The sequence below is a fragment of the Heteronotia binoei genome, chromosome 13, assembly GCF_032191835.1.
Source record: "Heteronotia binoei isolate CCM8104 ecotype False Entrance Well chromosome 13, APGP_CSIRO_Hbin_v1, whole genome shotgun sequence".
Classification (NCBI taxonomy): Eukaryota; Metazoa; Chordata; class Lepidosauria; order Squamata; family Gekkonidae; genus Heteronotia; species Heteronotia binoei.
In genome coordinates, this window is record NC_083235.1 from 29,762,627 (window position 1) to 29,780,949 (window position 18,323).

General features: G+C 45.8%; 1 protein-coding gene across 1 annotated transcript; it reads right to left on the reverse strand.

Moving 5' to 3' along the window:
* Positions 1 to 1,654: 1,654 nt before the first annotated feature.
* Positions 1,655 to 6,586, reverse strand: HOXC13 (homeobox C13). The gene is given in 4 exon segments (XM_060253099.1): positions 1,655 to 3,109; positions 5,818 to 6,016; positions 6,018 to 6,338; positions 6,340 to 6,586. Coding segments are annotated over 4 exon segments (1,005 nt in total). The 5' UTR covers positions 6,568 to 6,586; the 3' UTR covers positions 1,655 to 2,852.
* Positions 6,587 to 18,323: the final 11,737 nt, after the last annotated feature.

Sequence of the window (18,323 nt, forward strand, 5' to 3'; positions counted from 1 at the left end):
ATTGGCTTAGTCTGGAGCGCAGCAAGGCTAGTGAAGAATTTAACAGCGGCTTGCGTTTCCATTTGTTTGAGCAGGTCTCATCCAATAACACCATTTTACTTGCAAGTGAATCCCACTCAAGTCCATAGGGTCACCTCCCAAGTAAATACGTTCAGGATCGGGTAGGTGATTGATTAAACGATAGTGAACAATCAATGTGCCTGGGTGGACCAGAGGCCCCAATCCGGCAGAGTTAGGGGACGCATCTCCCTATCAGCTGGTCTGCCCACTATTCTCTCAGGAAGGGTTGTGTGGGACGTTGGTCACTGACTCCACACTCTCGAGGTACTCAAAAACCAACACTGGCTTAGGCTTACATCGCTTTTCAAAGCATTTCGCTGCTGACAATTTACGATGTAATTAATTGGAGCAAATATTAAGGAAGACCGGTCTTGCCTAAGGAAACAAAACGACGGCAACAAAATTTAAAGGCTCTCCGGATTTTAAATGAAGCAGTTTTAAACTGGGGAACGAACTGTGCGTTAAGTTCCGGAGCTCGAATTAATTAAAAGGCAGGTTTCCAGGTAATCAGAAGGCGAGACGCTTCGGGAACGGGTCCTGTCGACTCCAGCCCTCTTCCCGTCTACTCAGAAGGAAGCTTCGCTGAAATCAAAGGGAGCTTAACTGCTGAGCGAGTACGACAAAAGCTGCAGCCCAGGCGTCCCACCCTCAGCCTGCTGCAGCCCGGGGAGTAAGCTTCAGCAAGTTGATTGGGGTGAGGGATCCTGGAGTAAAGGTCCACAGGATCGCAGCACTAGACTCAAGTGAAGCGAGGCAAACCTGTCGAGTGAAAACTGGGCTCTTCCCCCCCCCCTCCTTTTTTGGGGTGGGGGTGGGGTGGTGACACAAGAAAAGGTTCGGTGGTTGGTTCACAGGTCACGGGTAAGAGAAAGAGAGCAACTAAAGTGTCGAAACCGTGTGCCCCAGCACCGCCCGCGTCCCCGAGAGGTGCCCAGATGAGTCCAGCTGGCACTCCTTCCCTTCGCCGCCTCTTCACTCTCCATTTGGAGCAAGCCTTCCAAGCAGGCTCCACAGACTAGTCCCTCCTCTGAACGCCTCCCCTGCATGTCGTTCCAACAGCCAGAAAGCACCTCAGCTCTTTCTCCCTCCCTCCCTCCCTTCCATCGCACACTCCATTGCCAGCCTCCCTCACCCCCATCGCTTCAGGAACTCGCAGTGGCCTATAAACTGGAGCGAAGGGATCGGGGCCAATTTTGCAAGCTCTCTGCTCCTAAGCAAAAGGTGACCTGGGTGGAAACCGACAAGCACGAGCCATCTTTCACGATCCGTTTTTGTTCCAGGGAAGGACTTGCAAAAGGAAAGGGTGTGTGACTTGCAACCCTTCTTGGCTTGCAACGCTTAGAACACACTTCCTGGAAATAAGCCCCTAGAATCGCACAGGGTTTACTTCCGAGTCGAGCCTTTTGTTTACTCTCCAGCGCGACCAGGTTTTGCGGATCGGGTTTGCCTCAAGGCCCGATCCTTCGCTTGAAAGGTTTCAATTCCAACCAGAACAAAGCAGCCGGCCTGCTTTCACCTCCACAATGGAGAAACGTCTATAATTGTCAACTCTCCAGGCAAGAAAAATACAAAAAAAACCAACCAAACACGGATATTTATTTTTAAGAAATGTATTCTGCATTCAGTACATATCATTCGGACACCACATTATATACATATACAAGACATTTCCCCCTTTTTCTTAAAAAAATGGATCGCTTTAACATGGCGAAAGAACACTCACTGCTCTTAATATGATATAGAAAAAAAATTAATAAACGGAACAAATATTGAGCACTTTCCATACTGTCGATGGAGAATAAACATTCCAGTTCTATGGCGGAAAACAACAACAACAAAAAACAAAACAAAGAACAATAGCAACAACAAATCAACCTCAGTGAGAACATATTCCAGAAAACAAGACAATTTTTTTTACAGGGGCATGATCCATCCAGAGTTAAGCAAGGTTAAATCCTATTCCTGCCGATGGAAGAGTTTAATCCCATCGCCTGATCCTCTCCCACCGAAATCCAGTGGACTCGGAAGTGGTTATCTTTGGCTGGATCCTGCCTTTGGAATTACACTGCCAATCGCTTTAAACTGTTTAAATTAAACTCAGGACTGGTAACACGATCGACCTGTATGCTTGAAGTGATTAAAATCAAGGAAAACGACGACAACGACAAAATAATAATAATAACCTCACGATAGCAGCCTCATTTCTCTCTCTTTTTTTTTAGGTCCACCCTAAAGAAACAAAAGGAAATCTAGGGAATCTTTATTGGAATCGCTGTGAATACGTTCTTCATATATATATATATATGTATGTATTTATATATATATTTATATAATTTTTTTACAATAGAAACAACCGAAGAAGGGGGGCGGGATCTTTGATCGGTGGTAAGGGGAGAGACAGTGGGGGACAGCGCTAGCAAAGACCCTTCCGAATCCCAAAGATAACAAATCTACATACTACTTTCTCTCGCGCTCTCCTCCCCCCTGGTTCATTGGGCACTGGAAGTCATATCAAAAAAGAGACGTTTCAGAAGGACGACCGGATTCACAGTTAAAGACGGCAGTACATGGGTAGAAAGAATAAGCCAAAGATGGCGGTTAATTCTTCTTCTTTTGGCTCCCCTCTGTTTTTTTAAATAATCAAATTAATTATCAAAGAGTTCGACTGCATGTTCTCATTTATACAAATTTATCCGATAAATATCTGCATTTTTACTTTATTTTTTTGCTTTTCCCACCTCTCCCCTTTGTGTGTGTGTGTGTTTTGCTTTCCTTCCCAAAGATCTCTTTTGTCAGGTCGCGTGAAGGTGAGGTGTCTTAGATTTGCTAACCACTTTCTTCTCTTTCACCCTGCGGTTCTGAAACCAAATGGTAACCTGGCGCTCGGAAAGATTAGTGGTCGCTGAAATCCTTCTCCGCTTCTCTTTGGTAATGAACTTGCTGGCGGCGTACTCCTTTTCTAATTCTTTCAGCTGGATTTTCGTGTAGGGGACTCGTTTCTTTCGGCCCCTACGGTAGCTGCTCACTTCGGGCTGCAGAGGGACCACATCTGTAAAGGTGAGGAGAAAAGGAAAGAAGGGGGAGAAAAGAGCAGGAGAGAAAACAGAAAAGAAAAAAAGAGAGAGGAGACGAGAACGGAGAGAAAGAGAGAGAAAGAGAGGGTGTCTGTTACATTATGCAGAATATGAATAACTGAACAATGTCTCTTCCAGACATTATGAAAAGGAGATCAAGAGAGGAAAACAAACAAAGGGGGGGGGGATAAAGACAGATGAAAAGACTGAGGAAAGAGGGGGCAGGGAAATGGGAAAGAAGAAGGGGAAAAAACGACAAAGGAACAGAAAAAGGAACAGAAAATGCCCGGCCTGAGCAGAGTATTAATATGAGCAAGGGGTAAGCGCTGCTATTCCAGGCCGGATTTATCCAGGACAGTTATAAAGAAGGAGCTCCAAGTCATGGACTAGGCATCTCGCAAGCGCAGCACCCCTAATGTGAGCTCCAAAATTAGTCAGAATGGGAGACAGGGTTCTATCCAGCCTTCACATCCTCATTCCCTTTCTGAAGCATCCGAGGGTATTTTAATATAAGGTCCGCTTTAGATACGGATCCCCTGCTGGTTTGGGCGGGGGCATGGATTTGGGGGATCGGCTCTGGAGACGGTTCCCCAGCTCTTCGAAATAGCAACCCTGTTTGTGCTCCTGGATGTATGTGTGCGTCTGTGTATGTCTCTTTCTGTGTGTGAGCGCGCTTATGCGCGTTCTAGACGCTCTTCACTGCCTGATAAATACCACAGAAAGACCATCCGGTTTGATGGCTCTGGTCTGGTTGCATTTTGTTCTCACTGATGGTAGATGCATTTTTTTTTAAGTCTACCTATCTGGGGATTGCTGTTTGCCTGAAAGCGCCCCTGCTGTTAAGAAATGTGAGCCCCTCCCCCCCCCCCCGCCTGGCTCCAGAACTGGCTGCAGAAACAATGAGTTCTCATCCTCCATAAATGCAAAGAGTCTTTCTCCTTATGCTAAGCCTTGGCCATGGCCACTTTTTCATGATTAACTGTAATCCCTCGCACATCAACCCCCTCCTCCGACCCTCTCCCTCTCTGAGTTTACAGGGTTTATGGAGCGGTAAGATGTAGGCTTACCACGCCATAAGAAATGTTTAAAAATCATCACAGAAACACCTCATCGAGTGTGTTAATCCTACAGCTGCAAAGAGGACCTCTGTTCTGCTTACCCTGTTTCCTAACAGGTGAGCCAAACCATCTCTGGTGGCTTCTGAAGACACCCTTCTCTAGGCTCTGGAGCTGGGATACTTATCTTCCTCCTCCTTTGGGTTTTAGGAAGTCTCTACAGATCTTTCCTAGGGTTTCTGTTAAGGCCCAAGCCTGGAGCAGATCCTGCCACATACCAAAATACTAGCATTTAACCATTCTGACCAGGAACTAAAATCCCAGGTAATATAATAGGGCTCTACCAAAACGGGAGCAGAGTCGAGGATGAAGTTAAGGGGGCCAGGGCAGTGACGGAGGTGGGGTCATGGGCAACGAATATACTTCCCACCTTCCTTCAGAACAAGAGCACCTCGCCGAGTTCCCCTTTCAGCCCGAGCTGCCTGGAATCCAGGCGAGAGAAAGTTGTCTAGGTGGGAGAAAGTAGATTCCTCTCCACACCAGACCTCCGGGGAGCAAATAGAAGACCGGCCAAGGCCGTCCCCCAGGAATCGTCCTTGCCTTCTTCGAACAGCAAAGAACAATTCTTGCTTTCCAATAGCTCCAACGGCCGAAAAACACAGCTAAACCTAGTTAGGCCTCCTTTCCCCCCTCCTTCTCCTGGCTAAATTCCTCTTCCTATAGGAAGGGAAAACCCGTCATGCAACGCTCAGGCATTGTTGGCAAGCGCTGTCCTATCTGATAGGACATCCCCCACTCCGATATTCCCGAGGTCTACTCCTTTTTTTTTTTTTTTTGCGCCCTCCCTGGTCATTTTATCTTAACATTTTCAGTCTGAGCATCAGAGGGTCCTCGTACTTGATTGCCAGGTGAGGACCCCAAGAGCAAAGGGACATCTTGCCTGGATCTTTCATCTCAGCCTCTCCCTCGCCTTCCACTCCCCGCCCCCCAAAGTCCTTAGCAATAAGCTCAGCCCGAAGCTCTCCTGTTCTCTGGGTTGCCGTCAGGCTGTCAGTCATTCAAGATTTCTCACCCAAGGCAAAAGCATCGCCTTCTTTTCTCTCCCCTCTCTGGCTCCCCACTCCTCTTACAAGATTCATTTGTAAGATTCATGTCACTTGACAGCTACTTCTGTAATTGCAATATGATTTACTGTACCTTCCCGAAACACCCCGAGCCTTTCTAGCAAAGAGAGAGGGGAAGGGGGAGGAGAGAGAGGGAGAGTCACTAACTCTTGCTGCCTTCAGAAATGTGAGTTTTTATTTAAATAAAAAAGCAAAAGCAAAGATAGAGATCAAGCTAAGCGAGCCAACACAGGGAGGGAGGGAGGGGAGAAAGACAAAATACACGCAGGCATCGCTAGTGGCAAACTGGCTGTGAAAGCGCCTTGGATTTCCAAGGTATGTTTGCTGGATTGGCAGCCCGGTTGCTTCACCTTCTTCCCCGTACGTGCCCATGCAAGCGCGCCGAAGCCAATTTTACCTGGGCGGTTAAGGTTACAGCCTATGCACGCCAACATGCCGGATTGGAGAGGAACAGAGAGAGACCGAGAGGGAGAGAAGGCAGAAGTCGATCTCAGAGCAGCCTACCTGGGAAAGGTGATTTCCAGAGATGGGTCGACTGTGACTGCTCTTTCGAGCAATAGACCTGCCCGTCCCAACCATTGGACAGAGCCCAGTGCTGGTATCCTTCCATGGGAAGCAGCGCATCGTGCCTTGGCTCTGGGTGCCCACTGATACCTGGAACCACTGATACGTCCAAATAACCAGGGACCGCCTGGTAGGAGCCTGGCAAAGCTCGGGTAAAAAGCGAACTCTTTGGCCCTTGAGGATAGTTCTTCGCTGGGGAGGGAGCCGCTGGGCTCGGGGTATTTCTCGGCTGGGTGGTAGGAGCAAGGCTTCTGTTGTAAGTTCACGTTGTGGGAATGGGACAAGCGGCATCCGTAGTAGCTGCCTCCAAAGGGATAGCCATAGCCCAAGGTGGCGTTGGACGAGGCTGGCGGAGCCGGGCACTGCCTGGTGGCATCTGGCGCAGGTATATCCGTGTAGACAGAGCCCTGGTGAGTCCCAATGGTGCTGGAATGACGACCCAAGACCGGGTGAGTGATTAAATTCCCTGCAGTGGCTCGCTGGGCAGTTTCCCACCTAGCCCTTCCATGGCTGGGATTTTATTCTGATTATTTTCATTCGGTTCTCCTCATACACGTACATGAAGGTATCCGCCCAGCGTGGATGCAGGATCAGTGAAGTCGTCATAGCATGGTCTGCCCGAGCTTTTAAAACTCGACTTCCCAAAGAGAGACACCTAATTTCCCCAACATATTGTTTACGCGGGAGCATGCGCAGAGCCGGCGCGGTGGGTCCGCTTCATTAAGAAATCCGTCGGGCCACGTGACCTGTAATAGCACTCGCCGCGGCTCGCCCGGGCACGTGACCCTCCGGCGGCCCTATCGCTGTCTCCCTGTTGGCTTGGGGCAGAGCAGGGCGAGTTCCCATTGGCTGCCTCCCTGCAACAGAAACAGAAATCCTTAAAGGCGAAGGGAGACACCCATTGATTGTAAAGATCGGGAGGAAATAAATAAGGGGGGGGGGGGGGGTGGAGGGGCTTGATATTTGGCCGACACAAAGAGCTTGGGGTTTGCCATGACAGAATTCTTGCCGCTTTGGGGGAGGGAAAAAAATCCTTATAGTTCAGTATATAGAGAATGATCTGGAATGTTTTAAACATTTTCTTTCTATTTTTTATTTTAAAAACGTTATAGTTTAATTATTTTGCGATTGTTCAGTCTGTGTTTTCTCATTAAAATGGCTAAGGGACGACGCGCTTGATTTATGAAAATGGGCTGGAACAGGAGGCAAATCTAGCCATTGTCATAAATAAGGCGAGTGGTATCCGAGAAGGTGGTCTATAGAAGCCCATTGATCTGATGCGGGGGGGAGAGAAGAGATAATAGGACTAGACGCACCGAAATCCAGTGTTCCCGAAGAGTATTAGAAACCGAATGTCTGACTTCAGCGGCTGGGGGTGGGGGAGCGTGGCTTTTTGTTATAATTCTTCAGCTCGGCTCTTCACTCGCTCCCCGCCCCCCCCCCCCACACCTTCTGTTTCTGGGAATCAAGTATTGGATCTTACGGGAAGTAAAGAATCTGGACATTTATCGCCCAGGAAATTGATTTTGTCTCAGTCTCTTTCGGTCTCATAATCTCAAGAGTGAATTGAGAGGTTCATATCAGTTTGCTTAAAATATGTGTGTGTGTCTGTGTGTGTCAACGGGTACATTTTTTCCATACAATTCTATTTTTCTTAGAATTTCAAACCTCCCCCCCCCCCAAACACACAGGAAAGGAAGCGTTTGAAATCTATGAATCCCTTGTTTGTTTCCTGGAGAGGAATTTTTCTTTATTCGTGTTTAATTTTCAACCATCCAGTGATAAGATATAAAGAAAGAAAGGGGGAGGAAGGAGAAAGGGAAAATTACCATCACATCTGAAGGGTGTAATAGATGCATCCCAAAAACGTTGCAACGTTTTTATGGGTTTTGTTCCTTGTATGAGTCCAACCCAATAATGCTTAATCTTTCGTGCTCAACCAACTGGGGATGTTTTAAAGGGACTGGTTGTGATTATATTATGATATTATGTTATTAATGTTTAATACTTCAGTAGTAAATATCGCAGCAACAATGCCTGCTGCTGAACGGTCGGGGTAGATATAAATGGTCTCGGGGTTGATTTGTGTGCGTGTAAAAGACAATAAATGCAACTCACTTTCTACAGCCTAAAGAGGGATTCAAGACGGATGGGTTATAATTAAACAGAAGAATCGCAAACTTCCTCGGTCAAGGATTGATGGCCGAGCTGCACATACATACATGCATGCCCAAACGCGTGTGTTGATGGGAGCAGCGGTTTGAGTTTATTGACTTGCGAGGAAATTGCTCCCCTCCCACTCCCCCCCCCCCAATCTCTTACTCATAGTTTCGGTCTTGATGCAGACAAGTACATTCTAAAAGGGGTGGCATTAATATGGGAAATATCCATTGACTTTTTTGGATTCTTCATCTACCTCTCCGTGGGGCACCAAATCAGGAAGGACGTTTTGAAATCAAGCAATGCAGCCCAAAATGGGGTTAGCAGAATGAAATAATCCAAGGGAATAAGGGGGGGGGGGATGGTCCTGCTGGCCACCCTGCAAGCAGGTTAGTGTCTAACCCTATGCATATTTATTCATAACTGTGTCCCATTAAATTCAATGGGACTTTTCTTTCCAATAGGTTTGCATCAGATTGCAATTTTAGATGGCTGAAATCCCTTTGAAGTCTTAGGAAGTCCCAATGCAGCCAGACTGGCTTCAGGGATCAAAATGGTTACTAATCAAGTGTGAAGGGGCGGGGGGAGGATTCCTATCCGGAACAGATTCGGAGCGATCAAACCAAAAAGACAGGTGAAAAATCCAAGGTTTGCTTGAAAGCGACCAAGAGGCAGAAAGAATTCACAAAACGTAGATGGGATATCGAGATTTCTTCACCGAGCTGGACAGAACCGCTAGCTACCCCCAAGACTGGGATTTGCCACAACCTTGAAATCTTCAATGCGAATTTTTAAAACCTATATCTCTGTGTATCCCAAATGGTTCCTTTCCTGTCTACAGTAGCTTTTAGCACCTCCTAGTTCTTTAGGGCTTGCCACCATCAAAATGCCGTCGCCCAAGCGGAAACTTGAAAATCCAGCCAGTTCCCCAGCAAAGAGAGCCATCTAGGAAACAAAAAATGGCTATCAGTTCTGCCGGCCTTAGCCAGCGTTGCCTTCTCTCTCGGAAACGTTCCGTCTTCCAAAGGGATCGACGAGCTTAAAGCAAGCGTCCAGGGTAAAGTTTTCGGCCACAGCCTCAAACCACCAAACCAGCCGAAGGCCAAGGTCAAGGCAAAATAGACAAACCGGCTCCGGGTTAGTGTCTAGACAGAAAAGAATGAACTTCACAGGCAGCGTCTAAGTGGCTGGAGAGCCCTTGAATCCGGCCATGGCTAAGGAGACAAGGAAGGAAATGGTCCCCACTTAAAAAAAAAATCATTTCAATTCTTGAAAACAAACGGGCAGGGAATCTTTAATTTGCAACGTGCCGTTTGACAGCAACAATCCAACCCCGAGATGCTTCGGTAGATTTCACTGTCCTATTGACGCATTTCCCCCTTTCCCCAGTCATCCTTCATTAAAAATACTTGGGGATTCGTGGGTAATTAACTACATCAAGACTGCAAATGGGGGTGGGGGGAGATCTATGCATCAGAAAACTGGACTTCTGGTTTGGATGCTGGCACTTGGAGAGGGAGAGCTAGACCATCTCCAGTGGTTCCTAACAAAGGATTCGTCCCCCCTTCTTTCTGGCGAGCATTTTGGGGTTGCCTATCGGAAATCTGGAAATGCAGAGATGGATGGTAAGAGGCGCACTCGGTTAGGGAGAACGAGAGGAGCAGCCGGGCTTTGAATTTCTGACCACTGGATGTGATTTTCCCTTTCTTTCTTTCTTTCTTTCTTTCTTTCTTTCTTTCTTTCTTTCTTTCTTTCTTTCTTTCTTTCTTTCTTTCTTTCTTTCTTTCTTTCTTTCTTTCTTTCTTTCTTTCTTTCTTTCTTTCTTTCTTTCTTTCTTTCTTTCTTTCTTCCTTCCTTCCTTCCTTCCTTCCTTCCTTCCTTCCTTCCTTCCTTCCTTCCTTCCTTCCTTCCTTCCTTCCTTCCTTCCTTCCTTCCTTAGTAAAAGGGACAAAGTAGTAAATAAGAAGTGCAGCCCAGATCTTTCCCAGGTTTATGTAGCACCATTTACAATTCCTATTTCAATGAAATATAGATTTAATTAAAATTGGGATTTTACAGTTTCCATTTACTGGGGCACACTGCTAGAGGAAAATTAGGAAAACACCAACAGAAAGGGGGGGTGAGACAAACCGCAGAGAACCTTTCCCATTTCATGCTCAGGGAAATTAACTTTTCGCTTTAAATTCTGATTTGCGCAATTGCAAAATAAATAAGACCAAGAGAAAGAATCTGGCTCTTTGTTAGGAAATGCAATATTTTAAAAGCCAGGGAAAGGGGAGGAGGGGAGATGCAATTCCTAACCATCAGGTTTATTTCGGGGCCTGGCGTCCCTCTTCATTTATCTGCCCTGACTTAAGCAGCTTTTCATTTCATAAATTGGTTCGCAGTATCTCATTTAAACGGGCTGATCTGGCTGAGATACGGGAGCGGTGGATTGATAGCGTGAGTCAATTCGAGTGGGTTAATTAACTTAAGAATGCATAAGGAGGTTTCTAGTCTACCTCTCAGGGAAGAACACCCTGCAGAATCAGTTTACTACCACTGAAGTAAAACAGGGCTTTATTTTTAAATTGGGGTGGGGGAGTTAGAAATGATAACAGATACTGGTTTCCTGGAATTTATTAGAATCTGGTGTTTGCTGCGGCGATTGCCCCTAAGAAATGAATCTCCCTTCTCTTCCTCTTCCTTGGGATAGATGGTAGTTACATTGATATCCGGTTTAATGGACACCATCTTCTGGAAAGACAAGGGAGGAAAATTGGAAGGACGCTGAAAGCAACCCACTTCTTGGAAAGGAAAAAGAAAATGTCCTACAGCTCTATCCTATGCAGGTTTACTTGAAAACAATTCCCATTGTTCCATAGGGCTTACTCTGAAGCGCCTTAACACTGGTGGATTCCCCTGGAATTCGCTTTCCAAGTAAGCGCACTGTGAATTTGGACGTTAATAAGTGAAGATGCCGGGCTCCTACTCAGTGGAAAATATGTTTAATATGGACAGGACTGATGCTTAAAAAATAAATTAAAATGCATAACTGGAAAAGAGGGAGAAGAACTAGGGATGGAAGAGATGAAGAATCTCCTCTGAGGATCTGAGGACAAGCGACCAGTTCCATCACCACCACCACTACCATCTTTGTCATCAATAATAGCAATAACTGAAGATACCACTGCCAGTGTTCTAAAGTTCTACAGGCACTATCGCTCATTAGTTCCTTGATATTTTGATTTGAAGTCTATGCTCAGAATAGACATTGGAGGCAGGTTTTAAAAAAACAGGAAAGAAAGTTCCACTATTTATTATTTTTCTTTAAAAAAGAGAAACCTCAGCGCCATCTCTGAACAATGGTCAAGAATTCATCATACAGCCCCTTTCTTTGGGGCTGCAGTGTAGTTGTAGGGGGACAGGAACGAAACGCTACAGAGCTTATTTTTCCAGCATATTATAAGGGAACTTGTGATAACTGGAGGAACTTCACAGTCGGTGGGAAAATAAATAACGATTTTCCAGGGAGTACAGTATTACTATGTAAACCAAAGGCTGGGGGAAACCAGCCTCAAGTGATTCCCACATCAAGGCACGAATCTATTTCTTTCAACATTCCTTTCACGCTAGGAGCCGATTTTGGAATTTTATCTACTCCCCTCCCCGAGAAAGAAATATGCTTGAAATAAATATAGAGTTGCACCTAAGTTTCGTTCTGCCCGGACCATTCGATAACCTGCTGTTTATAAACAGTGGAGGTTTAAATATATGAACTGGGAGCAAAACTTTTTAAAAGGCTAGGACTTAATTCATCGCCTTGATGACACCAAAGGAAAATTTCATATGAGTTGGGTCGCATAAACAGTCCCCACTCCCACCCCCACCCTCCAAATCTAGACAGAGATATGTTAACACGGTTCACAGCTAACCAAGGGAGTTCCAAGCTGGGGAAGTTAACATTTTATATGCAAAAGAAAAACTGCAGTAGCTTTTTGTGTACACAAATATATTTATAACTTCCTAAATATACCCATCTGGTGTAATGAAACATCACAAAATAGATGGTGATTTATATAAAGTATATGTTGTTACTTCAGAGGCTTAAGAAATATTACTCTCTCTGTTTTGTTTTGTTTTTTAATAAAGGAAGAAAAACAGATAGAAAGGCTCCTGGCCCCATTTCGCTGCTTATGGTTTCTTAGACGCTTTAATCCTTTCAGTCCTTTGATTGGGTCCACCTTTGAAAACAGGGTCCATAAATAGTATGTAACTTTGTTCCTTTGAAAACTATCCCTGCCTACAGCCACTGTACAAACTCTATACCGGATTCCTCCCTACATGAAGCCGTTCCTGCCCCCATATCAACAAGAGAATCTGTGAGATGTACATGTCGTTGGAAAATCCCTATCATAAATAAACGCATGGGTTTGGAAGAGAACACTCTAATTCCATCAACATGCTGGGCAGGAAAGAAAAGATTTGAGCCACCCAGGGAAAAAAGAATTCCTAGTATGGGGGGAAAAAAAGGTCTTAGAATGCATAGCATATAACTTTACCCACTGGAATATAAAGCTCGCCAAGAAAGTGTAACTTTGCAGCTTATGTAGTTATACCATTGGGCACACTTCCTTTCCTTCGCTTTCGTCTGCATATATGTGTAACCAAACAGACTCTTTCTATGTTTTGTCCAAACTTGTTTTGCACCAAGCTAAACTTTTGCAGACTTTCATGCTGGAGAAAATTAACGGTCATGGTTCCTTCACTGCCGAGCTGAATGAGTGTAATTGTCGCAAGACTTTTGGCCTCTTTCCAAGGTATAAAAGAACCGTATACTAATTTGATATGTTCATTCTTGAAAGCCATTGAAAGAACGGCGCATGCAGAAAACCCCTCTGTGTCTCTCTCCCGCCCTCTCTCTGCAGGCGTACATTGCTAATCAAAACAATAAGGTGAAATATCCACGACATTATGATCCCCTTCATCATGGTGCACCTTCCTGGGATTTCTCTCTTGGACCTATACGTCATAAGATTATCTCAGTGCATGTAAGCTTCAGGCCGAAGGTAACCTCCTAGGGCTGATGAAGATTCTTTGGAAAGCCGTGTCACGTTCCCTCTGTTCCCTCCACGTGTTGGGACCAACAACTATCGGCAGCCAGAAGAGCTGCTTCCAGCAATGGCTGGCTGATCAGGACGTTAGTCTTTCTTGGACACGGATTTCTTCTCCAGTTGCAGCGCTTCGGGTTCTGGAGGCCTGTAGCCGCCTGGAATCTCCTAGGGGTCAGGTCCTCTGATTCACCCGCTCACGGTTGCTCTTTAGCACTGCAATGGGAAGGTGGTTCTTGTTTGCCCAGGAGAAACCCACTTTAATTCATAAGTCATAACATGTCATAAAAATGCGGCTAAGTCATAACAATGCTGGAGGTTTTGCGGGCAGACCTTTCATATTGCTATTACTTAGGTTGCAACGCCAGGATGGGGATATTGGTTTCCACCTCTTTCTTCTCTCTCTGACCCCTGGAAAAAACCCACCCCAACTCCCTTTGAACTTATATGCAGTTGGAGACAATTCCAGGTCCAGCTCTCCTTCACTTCCCGCCACCACCTCAGCCATCCTGGAAACGAACCATCTCTCATTAAAAAAAAAAAAAACAGGACCCCCCCAACCCCACCCGCCCTCCACCCTTATGTCTTTTTACGCCTTCCTTTCATGTGGCTTTATTCTGTGGTCCCCACAGCCAAACTGTTTCTCGCCATCTTCCTTTCCTACCCACAATGGGTTAAAGAATAAATTTAAAAAATACCTCTTTCTGTCACAGGCTCTGACACATCATAACATAATCTGACGCTCCTTCCAGCTGGCTCAGAGATGCAGTTGTTTGCAGCGACTGAATGGAGGCACTCCGCGCCTGGGACACAAGAGGTCAACTGGCCCCTTCATTAGACCGTGGCCCCCTTTCCTCCTAACGGGGGGATTCGCATCTTTCCACTCCATTCGAACGCACATGTCACCCCCCTCCACACACACGCACACACATACGCCATACACTCTTTCTTTCTGTAGGCATGGATCTGAAGAACAAAAGACTAGGAGGAAGGCGGGGGGCTTATTCCAGAAAGTAGGGCTTGCGGGGGGGGGGGAGCGCCTCTGTGTGCGTTTGTGTGTCGCTTTTAACCGTTCTCCGTTCCGACAACTGCCCCACGATTATTTTACACCCTTAAAAAAAATAGAGCTCTTCGCCAGCTAGGAAATGATTCAGAGGCAGACAAATAATAATAAAAAAAGAAAAGCCTCCAGTTTACTGCTCTGTCTGGTCGGAAGTCCAAGTTCATTTCCAAGTTAAAAGGGGCAGCCGCAGGCTTCACAATGAGAAGAAGGGGGCCCCGTTTGGCCTGGTTGTTTGTGTCAACAAACCGGTATCTTCTCAAAGGTATTTATCGCTCGGCATCAATTGGGCGGCGATGGTCTTCAGAGGCAACCGAAGGAAGCCAGAGGGCTTTTATGTCCCCCTTCCTCTCTCTAGCAGTTCTCACTCTGGTTTATTTATTTCTCCATTTATTTTGCAATGGGGCTTGCTTAATAATAATAATAGCAATAGCAATTGCAACAACCTCATCTTTAAGCAAGCTGATGTCATCAACAGTGATGCCCCTGGTCACCTCCACGAAAACGAAATCTGGGATGTTATCAAGGAGGCCTCTGTAAGGAAATCCGTTTCCTTCTCTACAGAAAGTTGTACTCATGTAACATTCCTACAGAGAGTGTATTCAAGGTATGTAACAATTCTCTCTTTGTTTTTTTCTCCCCCCTTTTCCAAATTGCACCCCTCCCCCCTTGCACCTAATCTGTGGTTTTGTAAAGTTCGATGCCCCAGGCTGCTACTCAAAATGCCCTGGTTCCTTCCAAGGAGAGGGTTTAAGAATTTGCAGAAGTGCGGGGGGAGGGGAAGTCTATTTTTAATATGCGAGGTGACTATCCTGGCGTCAAAATACAGGCCAAAAAAAAAAAAGTTCCTTTCTGTTTAATGACAAAAACGGGTGTCATGTTAGTTTGGAGCGTAAAAACTGGTGGAGATACACAGCCTCCTCGAGGCACGAGGGAACGTACAATATACGAACAGCTGTACCTTGTAAATTAAATTTTAAAAACAAGATATCTCGAGATAAAACGGGGAGTTTTTATTTGGGCGAGAAGGAGACCTCGGCTGACATCCTGACGACACTTTCCAGGGATTAAGTCCCACTGAATAACACTGGAGTAGACTTGTTTAGGATTGCTCCCTTAGTCTTCAGCTTTTCCCTGTATTCCAAACAGGTTTGTATGGGTTTAGGTAAGGTAGAACTTTCTAAGTCTGGACGGAAGAACTTTTAAACAGGTCTACTCACGCGTCAGCCCCGTTTAATTCAATGGGATTTACTTCCAGGAAAGTGTTCTTTGGACTGCAGCTCTACATAGCAACACTAAGCAGAGCTGCGCCCTTCTAAGCCCATTGGTTTCTATGGTTTTAGGAGGGTCTGGTTCTGTTAAGGATTGCAGCATAGAAGAAACAGACACTGGTGCTTTTAAACGTCCACGGTGGACCCTCCTCCCACTTTTCAGATTGAGCAACAATTTATGTGGAAACTGATACCCAGTCCCCTACGTGAGGCTATATCAGATGAAGAGTAGTTGCCTGTATGCCCTCAGCTTTTATTTGCTGGTGTTTTGCTTTCTTCCTGACATTCTTCTTCCGATGACATTTTGGTTTTTTAATCTTAGGGTTGCGTCACATCCCGGTGTACTTAAGGGGCACGGGACGGGGGTGGGTTACAGACAAACATGCACCTTTCTTCCTTGAAGGTTCGAAATATGCAGGGTAATAAAGACAGCGGGTCTACTGCGTGCCGCAGTTTGCTTTCTCCCATCCCGCGCGCATAACCCATCCGCAGGCGCGTCTCCATTGATGTGGACTTCCGGATGCAGTTTTGGAGAGGAGCCCTTCCCACCCCCACCTCCAGAGCGGTTATTGACTAGGGATGCATAAGATGTCCAGCTCCTTCTCCAAGTTCGTGTCAAAAACTCTGCCAAAGTCTTCTCCCGTGAATTCTGCCTACGGTTTGTTCATACGAGTTGGCGACCAGAGGAGGACTTGCACGACTAAGCTGAATTTCCCTTTTCTCTACGCCTTCGGTTTGGGCCCCTCATGAAGTTACAGAGCTTGCACAACCACATTTCATCACAGGGAACGGAAAAGGGACCCCCGACACTAAGGGATGGCCAGTTGCCTCCAGGCACACGTGCAGGACACAACCAAACCTGCTATTTTTCTTGGAGCCGTGTCCTTCTACAGCAACCCCATCCGCCCCTCCCTTCTGTTATGTTGTGAGTGGCTTGAAAGTCATAAGCTGCAGAGGGTCGTGTCCAGTGTTCTCCCTAAACTGAGTTTGGGTGAGCTAGCTCACATATTTTTAGCCTCCAGCTCACACAATTTTTGTCTTCGCTCAGGAAAAATGGCCCCACAGCACAATAATTTATGCAGTAGCTCCCAACTTGTATACCAGTAGCTCACAAAGTAGAATTTTTGTTCACAAGACTGCAGCTTAGAGGGAACATTGGTCGTGTCCTGTTGCTGGTGACTCAGCAGCAGTCCTTGGTGACTTGAGGTGAAGTCCTGTTGCTGCCAAAAATCAATGGCCAATAGCCTAATTGGAATGGAACCTTAGACCAGCAACCTTGGGGGATGGGGAAGGAAGAATGGAAATTAATGGTCTGTGGGTAAAATAGAGAGGCAGAGGAATCTTAAGACCTTTGCACCGAAGCAAGTCTCCTGGGTTTCAAGTGATGTTGGCTTCTGAGTCCCTCACTTAAGATTTTCCTCTGCATGGGTGTTCATGCCCCCCAAATGGGACTAAGTACACTGACCTGCCTTTCCTTCATAGGGCTTGATTCACAGAGATGGCGAAAGCTACAGGACACGGCAGACACCAACTTCAGGGTTTAGGGGGTTGATGGACTCGCCTGCAAAGATAGGACAGGCACACGCTGGATGCATTCACTTCACACACACTAAATAATGCACTCTGCAACTGGATTTTTCCTGCGTAAAAACAGCAAAATCCACTTGCAAACAGTCACCATGTGAAAAGCACCCTCTGATAGGCACCACATAAGCTGGAACGTGTCAGAATGGGGTGGGTGCGTGTAGGGGGAAGGCAGTTGAAACACAGCAAGCTGTTCATGGATATCATCTTCTTCCTCTTCTCCAGCCTCTCTCTCCCTCCCTCCCTCTCTTTCCACGCTCTGCAGCATTTGTTGTCAGCCACTGAGCTGTGCAACAGGAATTCACGCTGTAATGCACACCAGCAGAGGTATGAATTATTTACAGTTACAGCATTTCTAGCCGCAGTCCCCACATATGTTAGATGTTAAGGGTCTGAAATGTTCTTAATACCTGGCTGGCAGAAATGCAGGTTTTCCAAATAGCTTTGTTATCTTGGGGAGGGGGGGCTTTAAAAAAAAGTTGAGGTGTCTTGGCATTAACCCCCACCGCGAAAACAACACATTCCTAGGCGTTATTTTAATGTAAGGAGAAGTGATGCATCCCTTCTGCGGAATACGGAATTGGAACACGGCAGTTCTTATAGAGAATTTCGATCCCGCGTGACTGGGGTAGTGGGTCAGCAGGTAAAAAGATCGCCATTTTCATTCTGCCTCCTTCCTTTGGACCCTGTATGTGTATATTAACAGACGTTGAGCAGTCAAACTTTATTTCGTATTTCTGTAAACCTAGACCTATAAACTTGCTTATCAGATGTATTCTTCTGTTGATTTCTCCGGTTTACAATGTGTAATCCGCCTTGAGGCTCAATAAAAAAGGTGGATCATAAATAAGGCAAATGTATCTACACATACGCAGAATACAGAAGATTCCTTTGATCTGTAATGTTTAACCGTAGGTTTATGGGCCGTCAACTTCAAGAATTCTGCTTTAGTTGTCCGAATCTTAATTTTGTGCGGAAGGTTTCGACAACGATACTGTTTAATCCGCCTACCTCTTTCTCAGTCTTCATTCATGCCTGTAATTTTATTTTAATGCACAATATTTGTACCCCGCTTCTATGGCGAATGATCCAAGGATCCTACCAACCTATCAGTCCATCAATCAGTCCGGCCAACCCCATATACCTTCGGTCCTCTCTACTTTCTCAAATGGTTTGAAATATCACACCATACGTTTCCTTTCTTAAGTTAAACTTAAACCGAAGTAGTTCTAAAACACTTGGAAAACAGCAGCAAGTTATACAGTTCTGTGGCCATTTGCA